General features: G+C 37.7%; 1 protein-coding gene across 1 annotated transcript in view; it reads right to left on the bottom strand.

The window, feature by feature from the left end:
* The window catches only part of LOC121920284, a 37,102-nt gene that overhangs the window by 2,330 nt on the left and 20,581 nt on the right, over positions 1–14,191 (bottom strand). The window contains exons 9-10 of the mRNA XM_042447413.1: positions 12,107–12,232; positions 9,039–9,226 (exon numbers count right to left, since the gene is read on the bottom strand). Of these exons, the coding sequence (XP_042303347.1) occupies positions 9,039–9,226; positions 12,107–12,232 (314 nt within the window). The remainder of the gene's footprint in view (positions 1–9,038; positions 9,227–12,106; positions 12,233–14,191) is intronic.

Raw genomic sequence — 14,191 nt, 5'->3', positions numbered from 1 at the left:
ATTACAAAAGTTTAAAAAATAATACAAATATTAAAACATAAGTTAAAAACACAGCATATTTAAAAACAATTGGAAAAGTTAAAAAAAACAACACCATGAAAGCATTAAAACAGCACACCATACTGCATACATAAAAGTCACACACTTGCTGCTGTTGGTGAAAAGAGAGCAGAGAGAGAGACGATTTCATCTCCCATGGAAGAAAATTACACAGTCATTGTTTCCAGGAATGGTTACAATCAGAAGTGCAAATCACAGTTCCCTACCCCTTCCACAGTTGCCCAACCATACTGGACAACAGCCAAATAATTTATGGGCTGATTACAGAATGACAGAGGCAAAAAGAATGCCAGGACATATTTAGTACTACAGTATCAGTTATCATAGTAGTTTAATTACCATGGCTTCCCCAGGTAATTATATTTTTATTAGGGGAGTTGAGAATTATATCCCAAACCCCTTGCCTCTCAAATTTCTTTGGTGGGGAGTTATGGGGTGGGGAATCTACTTTTAAACCATGATCATTTTTTTTAATTTCTTTATTACAATTAAAAACGAACAAATACACATGACAAAATAAAAAACACCAATAACATTTAATTTACTGAGCATACCTTATGGCCATTAACCAGACAACATATAATACAGTTTCTACATTAGATATTCCACCACATCATTTAGTCTGATAAACATACCACATAACACAAACTCTTACAAGCTATTACTACTCTTATACACTCTTCTATCCCCCTTCCTTTACATTTGGAAATATCTAAACTATAAGCTAAAAGTTTATATCCTCCCTTATTTCAAACAAAAAAAAAAAAATTTTCACATGGAGATCCATCTTGACATATCTTTACTCTCACCAGGATTAGTTATAGATTAATTTGTTACCCTTATTTTCATATATACCAAACTATCCATTCTTCCTTCATCAGTTTCTTCTGAGCTTCCTTTCAATGAGGCGGAGAGTATGTCCATATTTTTTGCCTCATATAACTTGATTAGACCTTCTGCATTAGATTGAATATTTTACCTCTTTCCAATATTAGCGTATAACATTCTTGCGCAGGATACCATAATCAAAATGATTCTAGAAGATTTTGTATTTTTTTATGGCTTTGAGTTATGTTTAAAAGAACATTTTGGATCTAAAGTTATATTTATACAGATATTTTGCATTGTTTCTAGAATTCTTTTCCAAAAATCTTTGCTTTCACACATAACACCACATAGGTATTAAACTCCCTCTGGTGTTCCCCACTTCCAACAATTAGTTGCCTGTTTTATTATATGGTTAATCAAGTCTGGAGAAAGGTACCAATCTATAATCATTTTGATATAGTTTTTCTTTGTAGTTTTGGCAAAGAATTATTTGTTTTTCAGTTTTCCATTCTTCCAAGTATGGTGTCTAAGGTTGTGCCCACTTTACCTACAGTGTTGAATGGTTTCATTTCTAATCTGTTGTTTTACATTTATAATATTTAGATATATTTGTCCTGCTTATCCATTAGATCTCAGTATTTCATTACTTTGTGGTCATCCTGGTGATTTTTATCCCCATAAAGCGATTCTTAGGTGGGTATTAAAAACCAATCTTGTATGTGACCTTCTTTTAATTTCTTCCATTGATTCAGGGTAGATTCCCCATAGTGTCTTAGTTATAGTCTGGATTCTTAACCTGCATAATCTGCTTTTAGTTCTGCTAAATATGCTTCTTGTATGAGCCCAGGAGGATACTGTTATAAATTGATGTTTAATTTGTAACCAAACTTTAGTATTGCGTTTGTGGATGTGGTTGATTAATGTGCTATCCTTCTTAGTGATTATACCATAATATGCTTATACCCATTTCAAGCATAACTTCATATTCAACAGCATCATTTTTTAAGTACACTCTTCTAGCCACTTTAACAAACACGAATAAGATAATCGAGGGTTGGTAAATTACACCCCCCTTTTTAATTTATCTTTGTTAGCATTTCCATTTATTCTTGTTTTTTACCTGGCATAGAAATCGTTGTTATTATTTGGCCAATACAAAGTATTTAGCATTAGTCTAAGTGGATGTTGAGAAATAGGTAATCAACCTTGCAATACTTCATTTTTGTCGGTCATTCCTCTAAAAGATAAGTTATATTCGCCATTTTCTTAATCTTTTTTTATCTCTTCCCATATTTTTCATATGTTTTGAAACTAATATTTCGTTGGAAAAATGATTCAGTATTTAATCTTATTTTTGACAATCCTGATCTTTCCCTAGTTGTGTTCTTCTTCCGTGCGGCATGTTCTGAAGGTATCATATTTTCTTCCGTGTTATTTTACTCCTAAAGATCCAACTCATTTGTGACTTGATTTAATAGATCAATGTTTCCAAAGGATCATTTGGAAAAACAATAATATGTGGCAAAAATTTTTAGTTATAACAAAGTGTTTTGATTTTAACCCTTCAATTCCTTTCTCCGCCCTAATTCATTAGCCAAACTTCCACAATGGAGAAAAGTAAGGGACAGGGCACCCCGCCTGTCCCCTTTTAATACTAAAACATTTATTTCTTATTGATTATTTTGTGGCTGTTGGTCTTTAAATTGAACCTATCCCTGTAAGAATCTCCCATATTGATTTTTTAATATTGAATAGAAATTCCTCCACCGAGCAAGAGGCTTTTTCCGTGTCCAGATTACAGCATTTTTTTTCATTATGTTGTTCATAAGAGTCCAAAATGTTAATAAGTCCGTATATATAGCGCCGTCTTATCGCAGGATCCATTTTGTCATGAGGTATATATCGTTCAATTTTTAAGACATTCTGCACTATTGATGTAAAAATTTATAATCAACATTTGTTATGAATGGTCTGTAATGTTTTTATTTCAACAAGTCTTTCCCCTTAGGAGGAGGTTATGGAACTTCTCTCCAGGTATCTGGGTAGACGCATAAGTCTTAATTCATTAAGTATTTTAGTGGTTCCCAGTTCTTCTTAATTTTATAAGATAAGGATGATACCATCAGGACCGGGTGTTTTTCCTAGTTTCTGTTCGAGATGGCTTCTATGATGTCATTACTGGAAATGCTTGTTTAGATCTGCGTTTTATCTCTTTAAGTTACTTATATTTTGGCTTCTTCAATATCTTCAATTTTTTCTTTATTTCTTTTCTACTGTCATCAGATAACTCTTCATAATATTTTACAAGGTTTCTATAGTCTCCTTTGTGTTGTGTAATATTTGTCATTATCTTATTGATTAATTATTTTCTTCTCTTATGCTTGTTTATTTTGTGTGCCAATATTTTATGCTTTGGTGTTCCATTTGCGAAATTCTTCTGCGTATCATTTTCATTTTGCGGAGATCTCTTTAAGTGGTCATTGCTTTAATTTTTTCTGAGATTGTACTTCCAGTTTCATTTTTATCTCCTTTCTCCGTTCCATTCTCTTTCCTTCTTTGAAGTCTACTTTGTAACTTAGTCTTTCCCGGTTATTTCTTTCTTTGTTCTATTTTTGTTATTAAATTCCTCCCACTGCTTACTGATCCCAGATCGTTTGGGAGATGTCAAGTGTTCCTTAAATACCATTTAATCACCTAGTATCACTTTTCATATTGAGAAATCAGTGTGCTCTCGCAAGAAATCTATTTTGCGTTCTGAATTTGTAGTTCTATGGATTGGATCAAGATGGGCTTTGTAAGATGTCATTGATTGTAAGGCGGGAGTAAGTTTTGGTTTGCTAAAAGAGGTCTATCCGTGAGAAAAGCATTGTGCACAGTCCGAAAAGAAAGTAATTCTCTTTTTGCGTGGCATATGTTATGCATCCACACATCAACTAAACCTCCTCAACCAGCATTTGGAAAGAAGATCTTTGGCAGTTCCTTGCGTTTTTTTTTTTAAATATTTCTTATTTCTTCCTGTATTAGCTTTTCTATCAATTTTAGATTTAATAAACCGCGTTAAAATCTCCCATAGCATGAATGTTAATCAATTTAATCCGGGATCTTCTTATATAAATTGGTGAAATTAGATCTCTTGTTGTTTCTCCATGTGTGCATAGATTCCTATTGCTAAAATTAAGGATCCTCAGTCTATTTCTCTTCTACTGCTATATAGGTCCATTGGTGTCACAATATTTTTTAGATTTCGTATTTCCTTTCTTATTAACATATTGCGCGACTCTTTTTTCTTCTGATTTGCTGTTTAATGCAGACAGGCGCCTAATTTTGGGTTTCTTAAATATTTTACCTTCTTCCTTTTTGGTTTGGTTTCTTGAATGCATTAATGTCACTTTTTGTTTTTTCTAGTTGGTGAAAGAGTAATTCCTTTGAGATGGGAGTTTATTCCTTTTACGTTTCCAAGATAATAATTTTTAGTGTACATTGTGCTTGATTATTTGCTTATTGTTTAATAAAAATGTTGTGGTTGTTTTTTATTGTGTTGTTTTTGTTGTTCCATTCCACCCTTCCACCCCTTTTGTGAAAAATAAGTTTTTCTTTTTTAGTTAGTTATTTTTTGTGGAAATTTCTATATACTTATAATGCAGTGTAAGTAGAGAAGAAGAAAGAAAAAAATCGAAAACTTTCAGTTTGTTATCTTAGTTCCAGTTGAGAAGACTGTTGCGGTTTTCTGTTCTTTTCCAAGGATCAAATCTTTCTAATTCTTTAACTGTCTTTTTTCCGTGTTTTGTACCATTATTTTACTATCTCTCCATTCCTTTGTTGGTAATCCTTTTTCTCCATTTTCTTTGTATTCTTTCTTAACTTCTCTCTATTTCATTGGCTTGAATCTATAGTATCTATTTGTATCTTCTTTGCTGGTAAAAAAAAAGATAGTCCTCAAGTCTATCCCATCGGAATCAATATTAATATTTTTCAAAAGCCGTGGCAGGGTTATATTGCCTGTCTTCGCTCATGATTTGTGGTTGTATTATTTAAGTCTTTAAGATCATAGCTCTATCCACAGCTTATGTTTCATAGCTTTGTGTTGAAATAAATCGATCTCTTACTTTAGTTCTAGGCAAACATATCGCACATCCCTTGAAAAACGTCCTGTCTTTAGTTTGAGGAGAAACTTTCCGAAACTTTTGTCTATTTCCATTTCCATTTCACTCCGGAGTTATGTCACGTATCTTGCCAGCGGAATAAGTATCTCGTACAATCTTCTTTACTTTTTCTGTGTAGTGCCTCTTATTTAATACATTTTTCCCTGGTAAATCTTAATTCACTTATTCCATTCCATGTCCTGCGGTTTTGTTCTCTTGGTGTTTGTTTAATTCTTTGGAGGACTTTTCTAGTAGATTAGTTCTTTCTTTATTTGTTCAACTTCTTTCTGTGTTTTTTTAAGTGAAGGATCATTTGTTTTAACTTGTCCATTTTCCCCGTGATTTACCTAGTTTTTTAAACGGGCTTTTTCTGATTTCCGCTCGAGTGTACTTTAATTTCTCCTTAGTTCAGCACATGCAGTCCCTAAGGTCCTCTTTAGTTTCCATCCCTTCTCCTCCTTCATTTCTTGTTGTAGTTTCCTTATGTCATCTAATATTCGAATGTTTGGGTCAATTATCGTATGGAATCTTCCATAGATCCGCCTCTTTGTGTCGTAAGCAGCAGTTGAGATTGTGTTGACCTTTACGTATTTTTTGCCATTTTTTATGTTCTTATGTTGCTGTTCCTCCTGCGCAATGTTTAACGTTACATTAACTCAGCATCAAGTGGTATACAAATATATTAACATTCATAAACCAATAAACAAGAAATCCTTCTTATAATAACCAACTTTCTTATGTCTTACGACAGCCATTTCACACCTTTCTTTGTACACCAGGATTAGGTAATAGAACAGAATTTTTTATCTATGGATATTTTTTATCAAATTAAGTTCCTCTTATTTAAAAACCATTGAAAACCTATTAGTATTTTTTATACAACTACAGTATTACTTGAGAAAAGAAGGAGAAAAGGTCGAATTGAAAAGTTTAAGAATAAAAGAGAGAGAAAAGGAAATGGAAAAGAGAAGATAGAGAGAGAGAAGAAAAGGAGAAAAAACGGAAATGAAAGGGAAGGAAGAAACCACATACACCGAATAATTTCATTCAGACTTCAGGTAGTCAAGGGGATATGTGTTTTTAGATTTGGATCAGCTAAAACACCTAACAATTATAGTTATTCTTATTCAATGTTCTATTATGTAGGGGGATAGAGGAGAAAAAATAACATATAAATTTAAACAAATGAACAATCTCTTACTCTTTCTTCTTTTCTCTTCTCTTTGATTCTCTGTTTCCATATGTTTTCTTATATATATTAAAAGTAAAGTATGTCACAATGTATTAGCAGCTCTTCTTCCTTGTCTTTTCCCTCACGACAGCTCTCAACACGTTTCTTTTAGCCTTTATATGGTTTGCTTATCACTTATGCTGGTCAAAGCCCAATTTTCCTCTTAGTCTCTTCCCCAAACCGCTCTTTTTTAAACCTTGGTGAATGTCCTTATCCAATAAGTTTCCGTTCTCACGATTTTGTGCTTACCCCACTATGCACACGCCTTGCAAATCCGCTTGCGCGTAGTCCCTCTCCCTTCACACTCTGTTTTATCCACCTCTGCTTAGTTTCTCAGACATTCACCCCTGATGTAAACTTCCTGAGCATGTGCAATTCTCTTTTCCACGTTGGTGCTCCGCTTTAAGGGCATTTTGCAATCCTCAAAGGTTTCTGAGAGTTGTAGTCCACGCTTCCCAGGCTGGCTCCTTCCCTCTGGTGTTTTTCCAAGATCAAGATGAATAATCTTAGAATCGATGAAAACAATAGATCCTCACCAAACTTAATACAGTCCTGTAATTCTTTTTATTGTTTCGTTGGCTGTTTCTTCTGAGTTAAGTCCGCCCTTAAGGGCAATGCGGTCTGCAAGGTTTCTGGGAATTGTAGTCCACGCTCCCAGGCGGCTCTTTCCACGCTGGGGTTTTCCAATTCAGAGATGATAAATCTAGAAGCAGATGAAAACAATAGATCCGGCACAAAACTTAAATACAGTCCTGTAAAGTTCGTTTTATGTCTTTCGTTGCTATGTCTTCTGGTTAAGTCTCCCTTAGGGCTGCAGTTGCAAAGTTTCTGGGATTGTAGTCCAGCGCTTCCAGGCTGCTTCTTTTCCACTCTGGTGGTTTCAATCAGAGTGATTTATAGCTTAGAAGGCGGATGAAAACAATGTCCTCACCAAACTGAATAAGTCCTTAATTCTTTTTATTTCTTCGTTGGCTATTTTTCTAGTGTAGTCTCCCTTAAGGGCAATCCCAAAAAGTCTGCAAAGGTTGCTGGAATTGGTATCCAGCGCCTCCAGCTGCTCTTAATCCACCTGGTGTTTCCAATATCAGAGATGATAAATCTTATAATCAGATAAAAATAGATCTCACCGAAAAACTTAAATACAGTCCTGTAATTCTTTTTATGTTCTTTAGTTGCTTATTCTTTCGAGTTAAGAAGTCTCCCTTAATGGCAAATGCGAGTCTGCAAAGGTTTTGCTTTGTTCTGGGAATTGTATCCAGCGCTTCCCAGCTGCTCTTTCCACTCTGGTGTTTCCAATATAGAGAATGATAAATCTTAGAAGCGATGAACAAAGGGGTCCTCACCAAACTTAAGTAAAGTCCTGTATGCTTTTTATTTCTTTCGTTTAGCTATTTCTTTCACCATGGATACTTTAGGAAATATTCAAGTAGATTGTCCATGTAAATTAATAAACGCTTACTTTAGATTTAAGCGTTGAAACTCTTTTTAGCGTGGAAGGCAGCACATCCGTAGCAAAATCGGATAGCAACGCGGGAGACCACAACCCTGTGGCCAAATTTTCTTGTCTTGTTAGAACTTTCTTTGGACCCCCCTGTGTTTGCCAGGTGATTCTTCCAGCCCAGAAGAATATGGACGAGGATAGTTGCCCCTTTTCCATCGCAGAACCGCTGTTGTGAAGGTTAGGGTGGAGAGATTCTCTCCCCTGCGTCCTTCTCCGTTGCCTCCCACACCGGAAGTCAAACCATGATCATTTGATGGTTATTTTGGGTATGGATAATAGCTAGATTTATAAATCATGCTGTGTATAATTTTGTACAGTAAACCCATCAATTGTTTTTTTTAAAAACCTAATTGGTACATTCAGAAAATGCATTGGAAGTGCAAACTTTTCAGTTTAGCTGAACCAGTCAAATCCACACACATCAAAGTTTGCTGCTTCTACTTAATATTAATTGTCTATTTCAAGATATTTTACGACTCAAAACATTTTACGATTACAAAAACTAGTCTCACAAAACCAAGTGGTAAAATAGTAAATTACTGTATATACTAATTTTATTTATTTAGGTATTTATATCCCGCCCTTCAGCCCTACTGGCTCTCAGGGCGGCTTACAATATTATTTTTAATCAGACAGTTCCCTGCCCTCAGGCTTTCAATCTAAAAGACACGAAACAAAAGGAGAAGGGAATGATGGAGGGAAAGGGGATGAGGTCCAGTGGTTCTTCTCTCCCTCTGAGGCCTGGACCAAGGCAGATGGATTGGAGGGAGGGCTCTTCCTTCTTCCAGGCTAGTCCTGATGGAACTGGAACATTATACTAATGTATAAGTCTAGAAATTTTAGTCAAAAAATTGACTCCAAAAACCTAGGTTGACTTATCCATGGGTCAATGTAAATATTATACTTTAACTCTTATTAAAAAGGGAATCATCCCTTGATGAAAGGCAAGAGTGCAATATGTTCTGGAAGCACTGACTTTCCTCTACTCTCTCTATCATCCAGCCTTTAGTGTGAGTTAAAACAGTTATCCCTGCCATAATTTTGTAGGTTCTGCAGCATTGTTTTCCTTTGCTTCATCATTTAGGTCCTTTGTTGCATGAATCTATGTTTTACCCTCGACTTATCCAAGGGTCATATCAAAATCCATAAATTTGTCCCCCAAAACATGCCTTTGACTTATACAAGAGGTCGACTTATAGTCACGTATATATGGTAAGGAGAAAATGATAATGAAAGCCCTTTGGGATTCTCCAGGGGTATCAGCCATGGAACTCACCATCTCCTCTTGTGAGTTAATCACAGCCAATGAAGCATTGTGAGAAGAACAGTGCAAACTACTAGAGGTCCAGTTTCTTTCAGCTGCTGAAAAGTAGTAGCATTTCCTCTGGAAACCAATCCAACCTTTTGGACAGAAGTCACCAGGAAGAAGATGAAGAGAAGCTGAACATATTTCACATCTTCTCACTAGCAATAAAAATTAGAATTTGAAAAAAATAATTCTTATTATTAGTTAGCATTCACAGTTTAGAAAGCAACATCCACCAAAATTCTGTCAACATTCATCAACAATTTGTTAATTTACATCTCACAGAATTAATCATAATGCTTGCTTCATCTGTTTTATATTATTGCATTTTCATCTGTTAAAATTTCCCCCTTAGAAAACAGATTTCCGGAGCATTGTTTGGCTCACTGAAATATTTCCAAAGTACATCAAAGCCTGCATATGAGAATCTGAAAGCTTGAAATCTGCTTGTAGCCTATGCCATGCCATTTTGCATTGAAGAAACCATGCAGCTAGTTTACAAGCATAGACCAGGCCCCCTGAGCTGAAAATTATGTTGCTCAATGCTAGGTTGGTGAATGGAAAAATATCTCTGATCCAGGACCTGAGCCTCGATGAGCATGCCAGCCTGGCTTGTCTCATGGAGACCTGGCTGGAGAAAACTGGGAGGTTGGTTTAATCTCCCCCAGCTTTGTCCACCTGGGTTCTCCGTATAGCAGCAGGCAAAGCCCATGAAGTTGAAAGAGGTATTTTCTGTGATCTATCAGGAGTCCATCTCCCTTACCAGGTACCCTGTCTCACAGTCTACTGGGTATGAGTGTGCCTACTTAAAGGTATGTGGCTGCGACAGGATAGGGATTCTGTTGGTGTACCACCCACTCCATTGTTCAACAGTCTCCCTGCCTGAGCTGGCTGACTTTATCTCATCACAGGTGTTGAAGTTCCCTCAGCTTGTTGTACTGGGAGACTTCAACATTTATCCAGAGTATACGCTGTCAGGTACAGCGCAGGACTTTATGTCTGCCATGACAACCATGGGGCTGTCCCAAATAATATCTGGGGCCAGCCATGCTGCTGGAAACACTCTGGACCTGTTTTTTTTTTTTTATCTGGGAAGGGTGACAGTAAACTGGGAATGGTGGAACTCTCTGTTGTTCTGTTGTCATGGTCTGACCATTACCTAGTAAGGCTTAGACTCACTAGGACTCTGAGCCTCTGCAGGGGTGGGGACCGATTAAGATGATCCACCCCAGAATGCGTATGGATCTGGATGGATTCCTGATAACTCTTGGGGAGTTTCCTGTTGCCTTAGCAGGTGATCCTGCTGAAGCCCTGGCTGATCTCTGGAATAGGGAAATGGCCAAGGCGGTGGACACAATTGCCCTCAAGCATCCCCTCCCATGAAGTGGAGCCAAATGTGCTCCCTGGTTCACTAGAGAGCTGACCGTGATTAAAAGAGTGGGATGGAGACTAGTGATGAATGGCAGAAAATTCAGAGTGAGTCCAACTGAACATGGCTAGAACTCATTGGAAGGTCTACTCTGTGGCAATGATGGCAGCAAAGAAATTATACTTCTCTGCCACCATTGAATCTGCAGTGTCATCCAGCAGAGCTATTCCGAGTGGTCAGGGGTCTTTTATATTCTGGCCCCCAAGAGGAAAACAAAGACCACTCTACAACTCGCTGTGAAGAATTTACAAGATACTTTGCAGACAAAATTGTTCACTTCCTCCCCCTTCCGAACTACAAGCAGACACCAAAGCCTGTATTTGAGAATGTGAAAGCTTGAACCGATATCCTAGCTTCAAATTTGTATCTTGCTGGTAGCCTAAACCATGCCATTTTGCATTTACCATGCTGCTAGTTCTGCTACAGTTTCCTAAGATTAATCAACAGCGTCTCCACTTTTCAGGGTTTAATGATAATCTCAGTAATTAGCACAGACTCTAATCTTATAATTACTGAGATCATCATTAATTCCTGAAAAGTGGAGATACTATTGATTACTCTTAGGGAACTGTAGCAGGACCAAGGGCTAAGGTTGCCTTTCCTTTTGTTATACAGACTAAGTGAACTGAAGAGACATGAAACAAATGCTTGATACAAACCAAAAGTAGGGCTCGGTAGGGTGCACCAACTGCACACTGCCCAGCCCTAGTACATGTGGGGGCCACCATGATTGCACCATGACTGGATTTCTCAAAACAGATGGATTATGACCATCTTGGGCATAAAATACTGTTTGGAAACACTGAAATTCTGGACCATGCCAACAACTATCAGGTCAGAATGCACAGGAAAGCCATTGAAATGCATAAACATCTGGATAATTTCAACTGGAAAGAAGAAACCCTTAAAGTAAACAAAGTTTGGCTACCAGTCCTGAAAAACAGCAAGATTAAGACTCAGCAAAGGCAAATGAGAAACAACCCAGGGTCAAGGGATTTTCAGCAGACAATGATCACTTATTAAGCAGATACTAATCCTATTTGCATATGCTCCCATCCTGAGGCCTTGCCATTCAACAACAGAACAATACACATATTAACATGCAAATCACTTCTCCCTACCCACTGTCACACAGTATATATATACCCAACTCTTTTCCAGGCCAGCATTCTCTGAAGATGCCAGCCTCAGATGTTGGTGAAACATCAGGAAAATACTCTTCTAGAACATGGCCATATAGCCCGGAAAACCCACAGAAATCTATGGATTCTGGCCATGAAAGCCTTTGACTTCTCTGCTCGATTACATTTGCCTTTCTACAAAAATGCCTTTTCAATCAAATATATATATATGATATAATTTTTATTTTTAATTTTAAATCATCAGAAAAGACTGTAATAATGTTCTAAAAGGGCTTCAGACTGTCTCATGATAACTCGAATGGACAGGCTACAGTAACTAGAATTTGAGTGAAGTAATGTAAGGCAGAACAAAGTTTTAATAACTCTAATCAGAAACATCTGGACTCTTCAACATAAAGAACCTATTGAATTCTAAAATAAAATGAAGAAAATACATGACCATGAGTTCAATGCAGCTCTTCACTCACCGGATAATGCAATGATGAGAGAAAGATTCAGAATCACGCTCCCAACTGCCACCCACAGAATTGCTCTGCGTAATATATACTTTCTCTTTTTACTTCTGAGGCATGAAATGCTTTTCCAGTCAGAACCTTGAAGTAATAAATAGAAAAATATTTGTTCTACAGTTGGGGTTGCCAACTTTCATTTTGTATTGCCCTTACTTCTGGGTGTTTAAAAGCCCATGAAGCACAAATACAGTGTCCACCTGAAGAATACATGGGAAGCAAAGTGGCCGTGGGTTTCTGCCTGCTCTTTGTCCCCAACAGCCATACAACTGTTTGTGTGGCTATTCAAAGCCAGCTCAAACATGACCTTTCAGCCTTGCTTCCTTTTCCCTTGAGGTCCCTTTCCCATGCCATCTGAGTGACATCTGAAGTGCCCACCAAGAAAACTCCACAAATCATGTACTGTAAGTGCTTCTTTTGCCATCATCTTCTCCACCAAGACCACTGAGATGTATTAGCTGTACCCCCAGCAGGGGTGTAGAGTTGGAATAGAATCATAGAGTTAGAAGAGACCTCAAGGGCCATTCAGTCTAACCCCCTGCCATGCAGGAAGATACAATCAAAAGACCCCCAACAAATGGACAGTCAGCCTCTGTTTAAAAAACTCCCAAGAAGGAGACTCCACCACTCTTCGAGGGAATGTGTTCCACTAGTGAACAGCTCTTATTGTCAGGAAGTTCCTCCTTATGTTTAGGTGGAATTTCTTTCCTTTTAGTTTAAACCCATTGGTCCAGTTTCTGTTCTCTGAAGCTGCAGAAAATAAATTTGTTCCCTTCAATGGCATCCCTTCAAATATTTAAACAGTACTATCATGTCACCTCTTAACCTTCTCTTTTCCATGCTAAACATACGAAGATCCCTAAGTTTTTCCTCAAAGGGCATGGTTTCCTGACTTAGAGTCAGAAGAGTCATCACCAGCAATTTTGAGTCGAGCCAGGATTGGTAGAAATATACTGAATCCCACTCTGGCTTCAAAATAAAAAGGTATAAGACCAAAATGATATGTTTCTGTTAAAACTCTCCAAAATATGGCTAAATACTTCATCTTAAGAAAGTTTAATCAAATATGTCCTAAGTAGCCTTCATGTGGCGGTGATTAATTGCCTTGTGTTATCATGTTACTATAGTAAACTTATTACTACTAATTAATAGACAAATAAAGCGGGCTTCGAGGCACAGTGGAGTAAGGGGATTGTCAAGGAGGCATGGCGGGCCTAAGAGGCGCAAAGCCACACCAAGGCCACACGCTCCAGGCTTTAGGGCTGTTAGCAGTGGGCGTTGGTGAGTTGAAACACCATACCTCCACTGTGACTTGAAGCAGCTTTATTTTGGCTGTCTGTAACAGGCCATTGTCATCTATGAAGGAATGAGAGTCAGCAGAAAAATAGAGGAGTTGGGGGCGTGATGGGAATGGAAGGCAGCATAGAATGCTGTTTACCGCACAGGAGAACGCTGCTGTCGCTGCCAGAAATTCCCATCGCGTTATGGATGCGTCCCAGAGGATGTGATTTTCAGGAAATCTTTAGAATCCTGTCTATCTGAGGAGGAGGAGAGAGAATGCTGAAATCTTTCAACAACTGTGTCCCATAGGCAGTGCATGAACCAGCCATGGCTGCAATGACCTCTTCCCCCACACTTATGTATTCCTTCTGTGCAGTTACAACATCTGCAGAGGATAGGGTCAAGGGTTGTTAACCAGGCTGAGGAGATTCTCTCCATTGTAGCCCTTTGCAGACTGGATGACATCCAGGGTAATTGTTACATGACAGTAGGATCCTTAGAGAAAGAATAATCCCTCCCAAGCCATACCCCATAGCCCAGAGGACTACGGCTTAGAAGATTGGCAGGGCTTGGGCAATAACAGGGATCCATATGACACAAAGCTAGAGTAGGTCTGTGCCTGAAAAGTCCCTCTCATCCAACATCCAACAAGAATGAACTGAGCAGGAAGCAGACTGCACTTTTATGCTAAAAGTGGGAAATAAAATCATCATGGAAGAGCAATGACAGCTGAATGGGGGCTTCTCTCTTTATAAATTTAAT

This window comes from Sceloporus undulatus, chromosome 2 (genome assembly GCF_019175285.1).
Source record: "Sceloporus undulatus isolate JIND9_A2432 ecotype Alabama chromosome 2, SceUnd_v1.1, whole genome shotgun sequence".
In the NCBI taxonomy this organism is placed as follows: Eukaryota; Metazoa; Chordata; class Lepidosauria; order Squamata; family Phrynosomatidae; genus Sceloporus; species Sceloporus undulatus.
Note: the sequence above shows the minus strand (reverse complement) of the source record. Positions and strands in the feature narration are given on the sequence as shown.